Raw genomic sequence first — 18,125 nt, 5'->3', positions numbered from 1 at the left:
GGCTCCTGGTTGACCAGAGGGAGGCATGAGCCTAATTGGAAGGGTTTATTTCTTTGGCACAAAGAGGACAGTCAATCCGGACTAGTGAGGTGCATCTCTTCACACCGGAGAGTCAGGGGTACTTGTTCCCTGTTCCCCATGATCAAATCCATGCACCATCCACCCTGTATTCCGTGTAACTCACGGCCTCTGTGCAAAATACCTGCTGAAAAAAATAGAGATATTAAAAAAAAAAAAAAATCAGAACGAGTCAGGTGAATCGAAGCCCAGCTGTGCCCGGAGCTGCAGTCAGGTGGAGGCCCCAGAAGGCCCAATTTTTCAAATGCTCAACTGTCTTTGCTCGGCCACTTCCTTTGGGCGTTGAGGAGAGGGTTCAGGTCCAAGAGAGGGTCCTCCCCGAAGCTGCTCAGAGCTCTATAGTATCACTGGAGGCGCTATGAGACTCGCTGGATTTGCAGCGTGGTTGGTCACCCTGAGGCTCTCCAGCCCGGGCCGGAGCAGGGGCTGGGGTAGGTGGTGGCAGCAGCTGCACGGTGCTGGGCAGTTCATCTAGGGGCAGGCTGTCCACAGACGACAGCCCATGACGCCACGGATTCCAGCTGATCTTGAGCGAGCCCTTGGAGAAGCTGTCCAAGGAGCTGCCGGAAGTCCCCGCGGCCGCGGCGCCCACTGGCGGCTCCACCACGTGCTGCGGGAGCGACGCGCGCAAGCACACCTCGCTGAGCGAGCGGCAGCGGCCTCGGAGCAGCGAGGCGCCCGCGCCGTCGAGCTCAGCGTCGGGCTGGCTGCCTCGGCGAGGCCGCAGGGCGCCCCCTGGCGGCGAGGAGGCCAGGCCGCGGAGGCCGCAGCGTTGGAACACGCTGTCTCGGACCAGGTGCTCCCGGAAGAGCGCAGCGTCGATGCTGCGGCTCAAATTGATGGGCGACGGCGGCCGCAGATCCAGCTCGCTCAGCGACGGCGCGGGCCCCACACTGCCTCGAGACATCCCCGGGCCTCCCGAACGACCGCGACCCAGCGATGCAGCCGAACCCCAGGCTCCGGAACCAGGCGTGACAGGAAGCCCACCTTCTGCAGCGTTGCGAATGAGACTTTTGCTGATGTCCAAGCCGCCTGTGCCCAGGCCACTGGGCCCCGCATAGCAGTTATTCGGTCTCTCGGGCACTTCGCTCTTGCCCGTGGGCGCGGGGCACGCCAGGCGCAGCAGCTTGGCCCAGCAAGCGTGCTCTGTGGGCGGCCTGGGCCGAGTGGCAGCCAGGGCCGCCAGTGCCAGGGCTAGTGCCCAGGTCAGCTCCAGCAGGCGCAGCCAGAAGTGCACGCCCCACCAAGCCCAGGAGAAGCGACCTTCCCGGCCGGGCCCTGGGTACAGCCAGAGTGAGGCCGCCAACTGCAGACCACTGGCCAACAGCCCCAGTGAGCCCGCCACAGCCAGCAGCCGGGGGCCTGGACTGGCATCCCAGCCCCGGGGGCCCTCTAGCAGGCGGCGACGGCACAGGCAGAGTGTGCCCAGAGCCACTGACGCACCCCAGGCACAAGATAAGCCTTGTGTCAGAAGGTTGAGGACAGGCTTGGTGGAGAAGAGGTCAGTGGCCAACAAACCTGCGCCGTGCACTGGCGCCACGACTCCCAGCAGGAGCGGCTTCTGCAGAGGCTGTGGCAGACCAGCACCCAGACCCAGCAGGGTCAGTGCTGCCAGTGCAGTGAGTAGCAAGGGAAAGGGCAAGTTGTATAGCACCAGGCCTGCACGGACCCCCAGCCGTGCCTGAGAGCCGTAAGGATCGGTGAGCATGTAGGCAGATCTCAGCCCTGAAGCCACCAACACCAGAGCAGCAGCCACTAGTGCCAACCGGGGTCCCGCTAGGGCGGCTGCCAGTGTGACCAACGCCAATAATGCTGGAAGCAGGAAAAGCACCCCTACCCCATAGACATGAAGCTCCCAGGAAAAACTGAGCACCCGCCGCAGGGGACCCCAACGGAGAGGAGGTGCGGTGGCATTGGCCGGGGGGCTAGAAGCTGGGGCTGGAGCCATGGAGCTGGCAGAGGGCTCCGGAGGGAGTGGTTGGCCCAGAGCTCTCTGTGTGGTGACTCTAATGAGGCCACGCCGAGATGTCGAGGGGGCTTGGACAGGGGGTGCTGGAGGGTGGCTTTGTGGGCGACCCGGCCATTCCTCGGCATCATCTGCAATAATAACAATATTAAAAGCGTTCTCTGGGCAGTGCTGTTGACAGTGGGGTGTGAAGGCGCATGCTTGTGATAGGAGGCAGGGGCAGGAGAATCAGAACTTTAAAGCCATCTTTAGCTACAAATTGAGTTCAAGGGCAGTCTAGGCCACTTGAGACCCCCCCCACCTCAAACAAACAAACAAACAAACAAGAAACAATACAACAGAACCCCAAACAAACACAAAGTGCTTTTGATTTTTTTCCATATTCAAAAGTGTAGTTGATAAATTAATTTTCCAAGCGCGTCTGTTAAATGGAGATGACACCTGCCACAGTATCTGGGTCATCATGGAAAGGGCATATGTGTAGCTTGGTTCCCACTAGCCAGCAAAGACAAAGACAAGGCAGATGTAAATTCCTTTTTTTTTTTTTTTTTGGTGGTACTGGGAATCGAACCCAGGATCATATGCCAGACAACAACTCTGCCACTAAGGTGCACCTCCAGCCCTTTGTACTTTTTCTTTTCTTTTCTTTTTGAAACAGGGTCTCACTGAGCTACTTACACCAGCCTTGAGCTCAGTTTAGGCAGGTCTCAAACTTGGGATTTTCTTGTCTCAGGACCCAGAATGCTAGGGTTCCGGATAGGATTCAGAATGACTGCGCAAGATATGTCTTTGTTGCACAGAAGAACATTCTAGTTCAAAAGAGCCAGTGTCTTGTCCTGGAGTCCCCAGCAGGCACTGGTTTATTTTTATCAGCTACTCAGAGGAGGTGCCTTTCTCTAGTCAGCCTGGCCCCTCTGCCCATCACTAAGCACAGGCTCTTGGTTCTGCTGCCCTCCCCGCCCCTAGCCATGACCTCACCTGGCTGCGGGGCCCTCCTCACAGGGCTCTCCGTTCCATTTGCAGCTTGAGCAGAGGCTGGGAGATCAGGGATGAAGGACTTGGGGGTTCCTGGAGCCTCCATTGCTCCTCTCACTCGCTGAGGAGAGATGGGGTCTGCTCCATTCATCGAGGCTATTGCTGAAATGGCAAGAATAGTCGCCACCTGGCCTGACCCTCCAGCACTCCCCCAAATCCAGTCCCTCAGGAGGGTGGCACCATCACTCAAATTTGTCACAAGGGGGGAAATGATGTCCGGAGTTACATCTAGCTGACATAGACCATTGGTCCTCACAACCTCACTCACCCCTCGTGGTGATGCCTACCTGGTCTCAGTTGCCCATCAGAAGTATCCGAGGCTGAAGGTGGCGGGGGCTGTGGAGCGGGGGAATCTTGTCCACCAAGGAGGTCAGTCTGTTCGGGTTGGGGTCCCAGGGAGCTGACTTCCCAGGTATCCCCAGCTTTTTGTGGGGGTTCAGCTGGCAGCCCCTCAGGAAGAGGAAGGCTTCTGGCCAATGCCAGGTCTAGCTGGGCTCCAGGCTCCTGAGTGGATGCCACCTCAACTGGGGCTGATGAGCCAACCTCAGGGGCTACTGGATCCTGCAGGGTGAGTAGGGGCCCCTGGACAGCCTCCTGGAAGCCCTCTTCATGTCCACCCTGCTTCTTCAGCACTAATGTCCTCACAGCACCTGTCTCCGGTGCCAGAGTGTGCGGAGAGCCATGGTAGTCCCAGGAGGAAGCCTGTGTGATGTTGGTCTTGCCCTTTAGACCCTCATCCCTAGCTGGCTGCTGTCCTCCTGGGCCTCCGGACTTCTGTGGGGCAGTGGCAAGCGTGGCTACCCTGAGTTGAGGGCTGGGAGTTATAGGGACTAAAGGGAGATGGGGTGTTCCCAATGGGTGAGGGTCTGGTGCTTCTGGCTCTGGGAGCTCCTGTGAACCAGGAGGTCCTGTCCAGCCTTGGGAGGTGAGTGCTCGGGCCAGCTGGAGGTCATCAGTTATTAGGAGCCTTTCACCCTGGACCTCAGGGGCTGCTTTGGGCCCAAGCAGGGCTGGACCTAGGGGAGAGTCTGCAGGCCTCTCAGGGCCTTCAGCAGAGACCTGGAGAATTCCCCTGTGCCAGGAACTCTTATTTCTCGGCTTCTCCCAGAAGAGGTCAAAGGTCTGTGGCTCTGATGGGATCATGTGGGATTCTGAGTTCTCAAATGGCCTGGGAATGCCTCTGCCCAAGGCAGGGCCAGCCCCCAGGCATGGCAGCAGCAACAAGAGAAGACAAGATACACAGCCCTGTGGGCTGGGGGCCATGGTTTAATTCAATGCCTGAGCGTAGAGCCCTTGACTTCACTGGATAAGTCTACAAAAGCAGAGAGAAAAGATAAATTAGAGAGAGATGCTGTCTGAGGGTTAAGGGGCCCCATGATTTTCTCCAAGGGCTGGTGGGAAATAAGAGACACGTTGAACAACAGCAAACAGCATCATCCCTGCTTTTAAAGTTTTTAAAGACCGGGTCTCTCTGCTCATGCCACTTGCTTTGCTTTCAAAACTTCCTGACTCCTCTTTGCTCTTGGGAGAGAATACAAGTTATATTCCTGGCCTTCCAAGGCTGTGGCCACGCCAGGCTACTCAGCCAGTGCCCAACACTCAGTGGGCCACCCTGACACCCAACTCTGTGGTTCTGCTCCCTCACATGGGAGGCCTTCGTCACCTGGTGAAATAGAAGCTTTTCTTTAAGATTATTATTATTATTTTAGTTTTTCACGACAGGGTTTCTCTGTGTAGCCTTGGCTGTCCTGAACTCACTTTGTAGACCAGGCTTGCCTTAGAGTTCGTGGTGATCCACCTGCCTCTGCCTCCCTAAGTGCTGGAATTACAGGCACATGCCACCACACCCTGCTAAAATTTTATAATAAATAATTTTTAATTTTATTTTATGTACATTGGCGTGAGAGTATCATATCCCCTGGAACTGGAGGTGCAGACAGTTGCCAGCTGCCCTGTGAGAGTTGGGGATTGAGCCTGAGTCCTCTGGAAGGACAGCCAGTGGAAGGACTTAGCCACAAAGCCATCTCTCCAGCCCCAAGATTTTACTTTTTGAGACAGGATCTATGTAGCTCTGGCTGACCTGGAACTCACTTTGTCGACCAGGCTGGCCTTGAACTAACAAAGATCTACTTGCCTCTGACTTCTGAGTGCTGGGATGAAAGGTGTGTGCCACCAGGCCCAGCCTTTTAAGTACTTTTAAAAATCATATATATATATATATATATATATGTGTGTGTGTATGTATGTGTATACTGTGTGTGTATATATGTGTATACTGTGTGTGTGTATATATATATATATACATATGCGTGTGTGTGTATATATATGTGTGTGTGTGTGTGTGTGTGTGTGTGTGTATTTCTATACACATATATATATGAGGGTAGTTGTATATGTTAAGTGCAGTGTCTATGAAAGCCAGAGGAGAGTGCTGGATTGCCCAGCGCTGAGTTAGCGGCATCTGTGAGCCACCCAGCCCCAGTGCTGGGTACTCTATAAGACCAGTACTACTTGCTCTGACTGGCTAAGCCCTCTCTGCAGTCCCCGAAATCGAATTTTAAGTTTTTAAAAGTACACTTATGCATTTAATGAAGGGGCTACCTGCCACAGCAAGTGTGTGGAACACAGGACAACTTGTGGGAGTGAGTTCTCTCCTTCCACGTGGGTCCCAGGGATCAAATTTAGGCCCATCAGGCTTGGCGGCAAGCCTCCTTGCCTGCTAAGCCTTTTTGCCTGCCCCCAAATTACATTTATCAAGGCTCAGCTCTCATGAAAGAGAAAGAGGAACATGCCCCTGCATTTGAGGAAGGACCTGAGTTGGAATCCTGGCATCGTCTTCTGGGTGAGTTGCTTTGCTTCTCAGCATTGTGGCTTTCTCTCTTACAAGAGCATCTACCCCAAAGGGATTCATATTAAGTATAAATAATGAGACAGATGAGGGTCAGACCTAAAGTAGGGACTTATAGTATGGTCCTATCTCCTTAGCCCTGTCTGGAAAGCTTTCTTCCCCCAAACTCCCTTCACTAGTTCAATGAATAAACTGAACACAGCTTAGGGATAAAGCAGAGAACAAATTTGAAGAGACTACCTCCTCCCCAATTTGGAGAGACCATTCTAGATGAGATGGACAACAAAGGGTGCTGGAGAGATGGCTTAGTGGTTAAGAGCACTGGCTGCTGTGCCAGAGGACCCGGGTTCAATTCACAGCACCCACATGGCAGCTCACAACTGTCTATAACTCCAGTTCCAAGAGATCTGACTCCCTCTCACAGGCAGTCAAAACACCAATGTACATAAAATAAAAATAAATAAATTATTTTTTTTAAAAGATGGACAATAAATGATTTTAAAGTTAAGGGCCAGTGAGATGGCTCAGTGAATAAAGGTGCTTGCTTGCCAAGCCTGATGATCTAAGTTCAATCCTTGATCAGGGCTCAAATGGTAGAAAGAGGAAACTGATCCCATTGGGTTGTTTTCTGATCTGATCTCCACTGTGCACGTATGCATGCATGCATGCATGCACGCACGCACGCACGCACGCACGCGCATGCCCACACCCACAGTACATATAACTTTTAAAAAATATTGAAGTTTAGATTCTGAGGCAGAGACTGGAAGATCTCTGTGAGTTCAAAGTCATAGAAAGTTGCAGCCAGAGCTATGCAGTGAGACTCTGAAATAATAAAGATTAGCTATGAAGAGAAGAAGATGGGTTTAGATGATAGAGGAGGGGAGCCTACACAGGGGGTACCAGGAGAGCCTCTCTGAGGTGACATTTAGGTTAAGGCTGAATGGTAAGAGAGAGCCAAGCATGTGAAGATCTAACGGAAAAGCATTTGGCAGAGGGAACAACATATGCAAAGGCCAAAGAACAGGAATGAGCTTGGTGAGTTCAGGACATATCCCACAGGGAGGTTGGTGGTCAGTAGGCAGGGGCTGGACTGCAAGGGCCCATGTGGCTCATCACACAGACTGGGAGGTTTGGAAATGATGAGGCCTGAGTAGTAGGTTTGTTTGTTTTGTTTTGTTTTTTAAGGGAAAGAGGTTAGCACTCATGCCCAGGGAAGATTGGAAGGTAGCTTGTATCGCCTAAACACTCCTCACCAGGGATGCCTTCTGTTCCTGGTTCTCCCTACCCTGAGGGCAGTGTCTTCTCCTGTCTGCCACCGGTCTGGGGGTCCTGTCTCTTTCATTTCACACCTTCAGCCCCTGTACATTCCTGTACAGGGGAGGCTGCCCTGAAGACAGGGCCCGGGTGGATATTCCTATGAGGTTCCTATTCCTAAGTCCATCTTAAATAGGCCAGGGAGGTAGGAGGGGCCAGCACTGGCCAGCCAGCTAAGGGCCCCCTGTGATAGGGGCAGGTGCTGTGTTTTTTCTCTTGGATACAGCCATCTTTGGTGGCTGTGACACTTGGAGAAGTCAGCGGTAACTACAAGTTACCGCTTGTAGGTAACTTAGGAGCACCCCAGGCTCATCAGAGGTTGTGGGCAGTTTCAGGGGATCCAGCTGCAGCTTTAAGTCAGACTGCCTGGAAGCCTTGGGAAGGCCTTTCTCAAACATCTACGAAGCCCCAGGTTCTGTTCATAGCCCAGGCTGGGGGCCGGGGACCCATAAATCCTCAGTTCTAAGGCTGGGACTGAGGTGTGCGTCCCCTGAGATGGATATAGGTTGATAATAATGCTCTGTGTTATGCTGTTTGTTCGGTTAGGTTCCTGTTCTCAACTTTCCCCTACAAGCAGATACAAGTAACCAACGCATAAGAAAGGAAAGAAAGGGCAACCAAGAGTCAGAGTGGTAGAGCAACTTGCCCAAGGTCGCACAGTGAGCTGAGCACACGTACTAGAGATACGGGCTCATCTTGCACAGATCTGTAAGCTTTGCAGGGGAGGACATGGCTGAGCTGGGCCTTCAGTGAATATCTGCCATCTGCCTACCACCCCCGATGCAAGAGACGTGGGCACCTGCAGTCCAGGCAGGAGCGCGCCGAGCGTTGGGGTCCCCTGGCTGGACGGGTCTGAGGGGAGGTGCGATCAATTAGTCGCAGAGACTAATTGTGAGAAAGGAGGAGGGGGAGGGGTAGCAGGGTGAGTGCCTCAGCAGGACAGCCTGCAGAAGCTGGTCCATATCGGGTTACCTCTCTTCCTCCTCCTCCAGCTCCTCTCTCCCCGGCTCCACGCCTTCCCGCAGTGTCCCGGGTGGGGGTAAGCACTGTGCAAGCCTGGCCGCCCATGCCAGCGAAGGGGGCTGTAGGCCTTGCTCCTTCCCTCCTTGGGTCCCGCCATCGCCCCCTCCCTCCACCAGCTCCTCACCTGCGCGCTGCATCCGCAGCCCTGCGTTCACCTTGCGCGCGTCCCTGCAGCCTCTCCGGGCGCCGCATCCTCGGAGATGCTCAGGCTCGGCCAGCAGAGCCCGGCGCTGCCGATCTCATCGCCGAGCCCGCCCACAGGAGTGCGGGATGCTTAACCCTTTCTCTTGGGGATGGACTCTGCCTGCTGCTCCTCACCGCCCCTCTCTCACACACAGCACAGCCAACATGGTCAGATTCCTGTGGGAAACCCTGCAGCTGCTAGAGACAGTTTGTTTGTTTGTTTGTTTGTTTTTTTGCATACCTCTAGAGACAGGGTGCTCACTTCCTCTGGATTCATACAGGCATAGGATCCTTCTTACTGCCTGGAAGATATTCCAGGTCTTTCCCAGAGCATATACATAAAAATGAGCCTACAATTTATTAATTGCTCTTATAACTTGCCTTTCCTCTCATCATTTGTCTTTGTTTTATGAGGCAGGGTTTCTCTGTGTAACAGAGCCCTAAGTATCCAAGACTTGCTGTGTAGACCAGACTGGCATCTGCCTGCCTCTCTGCCTCCAAAGTGCTGGGATTAAAGGCATGTGCTACCACGTGGCCTCCGCTCATAATTTGATAGTACATTATGACACATTTTCCAAGTAATTGTCCATGGCTCTATTTTTTTCTTATTTTAAAATTTATTTATTTATTTATTTTGGTGTTTGTATGTGTGTGGGCTCCATCTGCCATATGGATCCTGGGGCTCAAACTCAGGTCTTCAGGACTGGGGGCAAGCTTTTTTTTTTTTTTTACTGCTGAGCCAGCTTGCTGGTCCTAGATCTACTTCATTTTTGTCTTTGCTGTGGTGATTTTCAGCATATGGTCCACAGATCATGTAAATTCCTTCTTGGCTTTGTGGTTGGATACTCTACTGTCTTAGTCACTGTTCTGTTGCTGTGAAAAGACACCATGACCAAAGCAAGTATTATGAAAGAAAGTATTTAATTGGGTGCTTGCTTCAGAGGTTTAGTCCATTGTCGTCATGGTGGGGAGAACAGCAGCACACAGGCAGGCACTGGAGCACAGCTGAGAGCTACACCCTGATCAGTAAGCAGAGGAGAAAGGGAGCTCATATACGGGCAGGAGTAATTTCAGCATGTAGAAAAAGGAAGCAGGGAGATAATCAGTTTAAGGTAGTTTGGGCTACAGAGTAAGTTCAAGGTCAGCCTGGGATATAGAGAGACCCTTTCTCAAGCTTTTAAAGGACAGTTGTGGTGGTGATCACATTTAAATCCAGCAATTGGGAGGCAGAGGCATATGGATATCTATCTATCTATCTATCTATCTATCTATCTATCTATCTATCTATCATCTGTCAATCATGTAAAGATGAATTTTAAACGAATGGCATCATACTCTGTATTCTGAAGTACTGTTTGTCCTGCAGTAGCTGTGTAGGTTTTTTTCAACACAATCCCTGTGCACTTTATCCTCTTTTTCCCACTAGTTGCCCAGCATTGCATGGCCTGGCCACACTGATATTTATTCAGTCAGTTTCCATATTCCCCTGCCGACTGATGGGTAATGAGGTGGCTTAACAGCTATTTTCACTTCTGGAAACAGTACTGCAATGACATTCCAACCCCTGGATGACCTAGTTTGGATCACCATCCATCTATCCAGCCTATAGATAATGAGTAGTAATGGGTATGACCCTTCATTTAATTTTGCTTTTCTGTTTACCAATATTCCACACACTGGATACTTTTTTTTTTTTTTTTTTTTTTTTTTTTTTGCAATCATAAAAATGATGGGTGCCACTTTTAAAAAGAAAAAGAAAAGCCAGCCAGATAAAGTGCTTGCCACCAAGCCGGATGGGAACCCTGGGAACCCACATGGTAGAAGAACCGAACTAGTTCCCAGAGGTTGTTCTTTGGCTGCCCCATGAGTGCTGAGGCATAAGCACAAGAGCTAGGGAGCCATAGGTAGGTAGATGTCTATGAGCTCACGGCCAGCCTAGGCTACATGTCTGCATGTCAGGCCCGCCAGAGTTATACAGACCTTGTATAAAGCAACAATGAAAGGCTTGGCTTGGGCTGGGGGTCTGGGGGTGTGGCTTAGTGGTGGAGCAGTTGCTGCAAAAAGCTACAACCCTGGACTTCAAGCTCAGCAGCTTCTCCAATCTCAGTGCCTGGGGGATCCGTACTAGGTGAGAAAACAAAAACAACAACATCAAAACAAACAAACAAACAAACAAACAGGAAACAGTTCTTTCACGTGGTGAGCTAAGGTCTCCTTGTGCTCTCCAACTTCTGTTTATCACAGAAAAGTTTAGCACCTGTCGTGCCTGCTGCTTTTAAAACGTTCAGTCAGTGCTGAGGGCTGGGGAGATGGCTCAGAGGTTAAGAGCATCTCTTCCAGAGGTTCTGAGTTTGATTCCCAGCAACCACGTGGTGGCTCACAGCCATCTGTAATGAGATCTGATGGCTTCTTCTGGCCTGCAGGGATACATACAGACAGAACATTGTATACATAATAAATAAGTCAATCTTAAAAAAAATGTTCAGTGCCAGTAGGTAGTTAGTGCTCTTGCACACAGTGTGTCCTGTGGAACACAGTGTGTCCTTCTTTCCCTAGGGCTGCTGGGAGCAGCTGGGGCTGCAGGCTGAAGCGTCTGTACCCCTGGCCTCCCAGCTTTCTGGGATCTGGAGGACAGTGTCCTACTTTATCTCAGGCTCTCAGCTGCTCTCTCACCCTTGCTGTGTGAGGCTTTTCAGAGCTGGGCAGGTAGCTCACTTTCCTCTGGAGTCCTCTCTCTCTCTCTCCATTTCTTTCCATCATTTCCCAGAGAAGAGGATTCTGGGCTTTCATTATGGTGACAACTCTGTTCTGTTAGCATCTTATCCCATTTCCTAGACTCTACTACTCCATGAATATGGCCTGTTATAAGTCATATCTGAAGTGTTGCTAAAGGCCTATTCTAGAGGCTTGTTCATCAGCCTAGGGCACTGTGGGGAGATGGCCAAACCTTTTAGAAGTGGGGTCTAATGGAAGAAAGGTGTCACTGAGGCGGGGTATTAAGGCCCCAGTTTCTCTTTCTCTTTGCTTCCTGGTCACTCTGAGGTGACGAGGCGTCTTCTGCCATCATAAACTGCACCCACCACAAGCCCAAAGCATTAGGCTAAGTGATCATGGAGTCTAACTCTGAGACACGAGCCCAACTACACCTTCTCTCCTTATGGTATGATCCAAATCTTAGGGTGCTTTGTCTTGGTGGCTGAAAGCTGAGTCACTCTAGGTTCACACTGCACTGAAGTTCCTGGCTGCCACATCTCCGTAACACCCACTATGGATCTCCTAGGTTGTTCACAGGGCTGGTGTATGTGTATGTGAAAAACAGTCAGACACACACACACACACACACACACACACACACACACACACACACAATGTAGCATCCTGCCTGTTTGTTGTCAGATGGACACAGATACTCTAGTCTCACGGGACACTCTCTAGACCTTGGTCCTCTATACACTGAGTAATTGGCATTTTAGGGGACTGTCCAGAATCTATCCCCTTTCCTAGCCTCCTCCTAGTTTCCTTTGGGGGAACCCTGTGGGCAGTCTATGTGGGAAGTCAGGCAGTCCTAAGGGTGTTGGGGTAGCTGAGGGCACCAGGTTCTTCTCTCACTGCCCAGTGAATCTCTGATGGGCAATGTGTTGTGTGTGCATGTGCTTGCGTGCGTGCGTGCGTGCGTGCGTGTGTGTGTGTGTGTGTGTGTGTGTGTGCACATGTACATGTAAATGCCAGATGTCAGCCTCAGGTATTCAACTCATTTTTATTTTTATGTATATATTTGATTTTCCAAGACAAGATCTCTCTGTATAGCTCTGGCTGTCCTGGAACTCACTCTGTAGACCAGGCTGACCTCGAACTAACAGATCTGCCTGCCTCTGCCTCCTGAGTGCTGGGATTAGAGATGTGTGCTCTCCCCCCCTCCCCCCATCCTCATTTTTACTTTATTTTATTTATGTGCATGTGTGTTGCTTATGGTTATGTCTGTGAAGCATATGTATGCCTGGTGCCCTTTGAGGCCAGAAGAGGGCATCAGATCCCCTGGAGCGGGAGCTCCAGATGCTTGTGAGCTTCCCTGTGAGTACTGGGATGTGAACTTAGGTTCTCTGCAGAGGCAGCCAAAGCTTTAACTGCCGAGCCATCGCTCTACAATCTCTCTAGTCCCAGTGTCACTTTTTTTTGAGACAGAATCTCTTAGTGGTCTGAAGCTTGCTGATGAGATAAGACTGGGTAAGCAGCGAGCCCCAGGAATCCTCCTGTCTCTGCCTCCCCAGTGCTAGTAATGCAGGCAAACTGCTCCTATGCCTGCATTTATACATGGCTTCTACGGATAAGACTCAGTTCCTTGTGCTTATGTAGAATGACCTTTTGCAGAGTGAACTATCCCCCCAAGTCTCTGGCGGGCCTGTTAAAACGTTAACACTTCTGGAGCAGACACAGCACTAAGCAATGGCTCGGCTCCCCTCCTCAGAGCAGGCTCACCCTGCCCCCTCCATACCACTGCTCACTGGTTGCCCTCTTTGGAGTGGGGAGTTTGATCCCATGAGGTTTCAAAGCTTGAGACTCCAGACAAAGACAGGATGTTCTGATCCCTTTGGCCCGAGGCCAAGATGAAAGCTGACCACTGGAAGGAAAGAGGAGCCCCGAGGCACAGAAGCGGTGTCAGTGGGGAGTGTTAGCTGCCAGGTGCACACTGGGATGGTCTCAGTCCAGAAACTGTCCTTATCATCCTGGAGATCATGGGGTGGGGGACACTGCCGACACACACTTAGTCTGTGACAAGTGTGTCACACACCTGCCCGTGCCGTTCTTTCAAAGTCTCACAGCAGCTCTTTGTAGTGCTGTTTTCTCCACCTGAAAGCTGTTAAGCAGACGTTCAGAAAGGTAAAGGTACCTGCTAAAGGTCACACAGGTACTACGAATTCACAAGACTGACTTCAGGGCCAGGCTCTGAGTGGCGAGGACTACACCCGCCCTCCAGAGGGGAAAAGAACACAGCAGGTCTTCCCTGTGAGCCCTGCTTCAAGGAGTTAGTCCCTCCAACTGACCTATCTTTCGGAAGGGCTGCAGACTGTCACCTATGGGAGCTGTGGGGAGCTGAGCTTTGGAAGCTTCCAAAGTAAGAGAGACAGAGAAGGCAGAGGAGGTGTGGCTGGCAGGGACGAAGCCTCCCAGAGTAGACAAGGCTGGGAGCCATGGGCTGACTGACATCTTCACTCTGCCTGGCTGCTCCAGCAGGCCAACACAAACGCCAGGCAGAACAGGTGGGACTGGGGCAGGCTGGGGAGCCTGCTCGGTGCCCTGCCAGCTGTCCTCAGCTCTGAGGACATCCGCTCACCCACCAACCCGGCTGCAGCCTGAACCGGTTCTCAGATTTCAGCTGCTCCTGCAGTACCAACTAAACAGCCTTGATCCTTTAAGAAAGTCAGTTGCTGTGAAGCCCAGCATTTTAAAACCCACGTTTCCCAGCCCTGTTCCTTCTCACTCCCAATTCCCATTCCCTGGACCCAACCATCTTCCACTGTCTGCTATTCCTGTCTTCTTCTTAGATATAATTTATATCTATTTCATAAGTATTAGACCTTGGTTGCTTATGTGTTTTAATTTTAGATACTACTCGCTTTCGTTGTTGTTGGTTATTTTTTGTTTTATTTTGTTTGTTTGTTTTAAACAAGGTTTCTCTGTGTAGCCCTGGCTGTCATGGAACTCACTCTGTAGATCAGGTTGACTTCAAACTCAGAGATCTCCCTGCCTCTGTCTCCTGAGTGCTGGGATTAAAGGCATGTACCACCATCACCTGGCAGTATTACTCATTTTTAAACTTTGATTTTTCTTATGTAGCCCAGGCTGGCTTTCGCCTCCACTTCCCAAGTGCTGTGAGTATAAGTGTATTCCCCCATGCTCAGATATTATTAGTTCTTTGTATATTTATATTATTCTTTGAGTCAGGGTCTCATATAACTTAGGCTGGCCTTAAACTTGCCTTGTAGCAGAGGCTGGCTTTGAGCTCCTCCTCCTCCTGCCTGCACCTCCTGAGTGTTGGGATAACAGACATTTGCTAGACATTACCCATTGATTGTATTGGAAACCATGTAGAATTTTGCTTTTCTATTTGTTGCCACATTTTTTTCCCCGTCCTGATTTTGTAGTGATGGCAGGTCTCCAAACTGATTCAGAAGTGGCCAGTGATTACAATATCTTCCTAGAAAATCATGACTTGGTTTTCCCTTTGGTTAATCATCTGTGCAGCTCTCGCCACATCATTCCAGTGAAAAAACAGTCTCAAGACTTCTTTCCCACTGGCCTAGCAGCTCACATCTATAACCCCAGCACTCAGAAGGTTAAGGCAGGATAGTTGTGAGGGCTAGCCTGGGCTGCGGAGTGAGATTTTTGTTCCCCCAAACCAAAACACTACCCCAAAAACTAAAAAGAAGAAAAGAAGAGGGTTGCCATGTGTAGTTTTGAAAGGGTCACAGAATTCTGCAGTTCACTTACCAAGTAACTGACTTGAAAACAATCTTGAGGGTGCAAGGGAGGGGAGAAAGCTGTTGTAAGAGAGGACCTGACACCCTGTTCCCGCCTCTGCAGGCACCAGATATACACACACAGTACACACATATAGATATATATATATGTTCAGGCAAACATACACGAGATAAAAAAAAATAACTGTAAACCAAAGATTAGGGAACATCTGAATATATTCGTGAACAGGCACACTGAGCCAGGTGTGGTGACCCCCCGTCAACCCCAGCGCTTACAAGTAGAGAGAGAAAGATCAAAGGTTTCGGGGAAGCCTGGGCTCTGTAAGCCTGTCTCGAAAAGCCAAAATGAAGAAATATCCTTTACCTTTTAGAGATGCTTACAAGAATGTGTGTGAAACAGTCCACATAGGATCTGTGTATGTACTGTGGTACTACAGATAGAATCTAGAGCCTTGCACATGCTGGGTAAATGAGCTGTGGGGGCCGTGCAAGAGGAATAACAAAACAGCTTTAGAACTCATGGAAGGAGGCCCACCAGTTGGCATAACCACGATGGATGTTCCTAGGAGAGGCAGAGCCCTGAGGACTATGTATCCAAAGGGCTTCATGCTCTTACGCAGTTTTGCTCTGCTTGTTGCCTTCATGGTCATTGCATCCCTCATAATCTAGGAGTTGTATGAAAACTGGGCAGTGTTACTGGCACTTACAATAATAGTGATTGAACTTTTTCAAACATTGCTGCTGGAGCAGATTAATGATTCATCTACCCACCCCTGAAAGTAAGATGGGGATTGTTAGTAAAACTAGGTTAAGATGTTTTTGTTGGTGGCTTTGATGCAGAAAACTGTTCTTGGGTAACAATCTGAGGTTCATAAAGGCACACTCTTAATAGGTGAGCTAGGGATTTTTACAGATTGGAAGCAAGAACAGCAGCAGCCAACGAGTACCAACTGACATTCCGTCCTTGCTACAGTTGGGCTGGTGATCAAGGTGGTGATTAATTTCTTGTACCCATTTTTGCACTCAGATTCCTATTATGATTTAATAAAATTGTCAATGAGTAGATATGTACCTTGATTTAAAGTGGAAATGACTATTTTTATATAAAAGTTTAGATTTGTGATTATTTTAAGATTTTTATAAGATTACTTTTTAAGATAAATAATAACTGAACCTTCCTTTGTAACCATAAATTGCAGCCTGACAGTAAGAGAAACTGGCTGAGAAAATTATTTTGCATATATATATATATATAAATATATAAATTGTTTATATATATATATATATATATATATATATATATATATATATATATATATAAAAATAATATATATATTGGTTTTTAGAGACATGTATCAAGCCCTGGCTGTCCTGAACTTGCTTTGTAGACCATGCTGGCCTTGAACTCACAGAGATCTGCCTGCCTCTGCCTCCCAAGTGCTGGGATCAAAGGCATGTGCCACCATCTCCCGGCTTGCTTATACTTTGTTAATCTGTAAGAAGCTGCTTAGTTACATATGTATGTGGGTTCTTGGGAATAATGAAGTTGTTGGGGCTTTGCTCCATCCACCAAATGTGCATATGTGTATACCTATATGTAAAGTGGTTGGAGCTTACTTCATCCACCCAGTATGTGTGTGTGTGAATCTTCTCCCACCCCCCTTTTTTTACTTCCAGCCTCAGAGAATCAAGCTTTGTTCCCTCAGAGAAGTCTGCTGAGTGATTATCAATCATTCCCTGCACTCCCCACCTCAGTTTACCCTGGATGTCAAAGCTGGTCTTTAACAATGAGCTATGTCCTCATGTCTTCAGCAGCATCCCTTTCTCCCTCAACCCCTTTAACGATAGGGTCTTATGTAGCTTTGGTTGATCTTAACCTCGCTACATAGTGGAGTCTGGCTTTGAACTTCCAACTCTGCTTCCCAAGTGGTGGGTTACAGGTGCTTGTCCTCCCAGCAGTTGTTCCCTGCTCTTTTTGTTTGTCTGTTTGCTTGTTTATTTTTGAGACACTGTCTCACTAAATTGCCCAGGCTGGCTTCGAACTAGCAATCCTGCCTCACCTGCCTTTCTCATGGGATTTACTTTTAAAATAGTCCAATGCCAACTCCCTCAAAAAAACAAAACAAAAAAAAGTGGGTTTGGGAGATATATGTGAGGTTGGCAAAATATTGATAATTATCAAAAAACAATAGGCACATGAGAATTCATTATATTAGTCCTTTCCCTTTGTGTGTTTCATATTACATTAAAGATGAAGAAGATTCAAAAGAAGCAGGAGAGGAAAAAAGGGTAGGGTAGGGCTGGCTCAGCCATCATTTGACTTAAGAAGGTAGAAGACATAAGTGGCTGAGCATGTGCGAGGTCTTAGGTTGAGGGCACAGCATTCACGTGTGTGCACAAAATGAAACCATGACACACTTTATTAAGGATTAGTCACAGTTTTGCCAATCTGGCACAAACCTAGACATACCTGAAAAAAAGGGAATTCAGCTGAGGAGCTGCCTTACCTCTATCATGTGGTCTGGGGCGGTTTGGTTGCTCAGGGATGTGGGAGGGCCCAGTCCACCGTGGGTGGTGCACTCCCTGGGCGGGAGGGGCTGGGTTCCATAAGAAAGCAAGCCAGGGGGAGCAAACACTATTCCTTCATGGTCTCTGCTTCGGTTCCTGCCTTAGTTTCCCCCTATGATGTATCCTGTAAACCAAATAATTCCTTCCTTTTTTGTATTAGTCAGGGTTCTCTAGAGGAACACAGAATGAATATCTATGCACACACACATACACAGGGGATATATGTTATATATATAAAACATACACACGTATTATACACAACGAAAGTCCAAGAATTCAGTATTCAGTCCAGGAGAATGGATGTCTCAGCTGGTGTTCAGTATATGCCAGAAACCTGAAGTAGGTTCTAATGTCAGTGAAGGAACGGACCTGTCAGGCAGAGTGAGAGCAAGCAGGCAGAGCTTCCTTCCTCATGTCCTTTATGTAGGCTGTCAGCAGATGTGGCCCAGCTGTATCTTCCCTCCTCAAAGGATCTGGACTGAAGGTGTGTCTTCCTACCTCAAAGATTCTCATTAGAAGTGGGTCTTCCAACTTCAAATGATTTAATTAAGAAAAAAAAAAAAATCTCACAGATGAACCCAGACACCTGGGTTTTATTAATTCCAGATGGAGTCGAGCTGACAACCAA

General features: G+C 49.4%; 1 protein-coding gene across 1 annotated transcript; it reads right to left on the bottom strand.

Annotated features, from left to right (window-relative positions):
- Positions 1-406: 406 nt before the first annotated feature.
- On the bottom strand, positions 407-8,456 carry Prrt3 (proline rich transmembrane protein 3). The gene is made up of 4 exons (XM_055628640.1): positions 8,392-8,456; positions 3,367-4,391; positions 3,023-3,181; positions 407-2,175 (listed from the first exon to the last, which is right to left on the bottom strand). The coding sequence occupies exons 2-4, from the start codon at positions 4,340-4,342 to the stop codon at positions 407-409; spliced, it is 2,904 nt and encodes a 967-aa protein (XP_055484615.1). The 5' UTR covers positions 4,343-4,391; positions 8,392-8,456.
- Positions 8,457-18,125: the final 9,669 nt, after the last annotated feature.

The sequence above is a fragment of the Psammomys obesus genome, unplaced genomic scaffold (genome assembly GCF_907164565.1).
Source record: "Psammomys obesus unplaced genomic scaffold, mPsaObe1.curated_primary_1811, whole genome shotgun sequence".
NCBI lineage: Eukaryota > Metazoa > Chordata > Mammalia > Rodentia > Muridae > Psammomys > Psammomys obesus.
The sequence above is the reverse complement of the archived record's forward strand: the minus strand, read 5'-3'. Positions and strand labels throughout refer to the sequence as shown.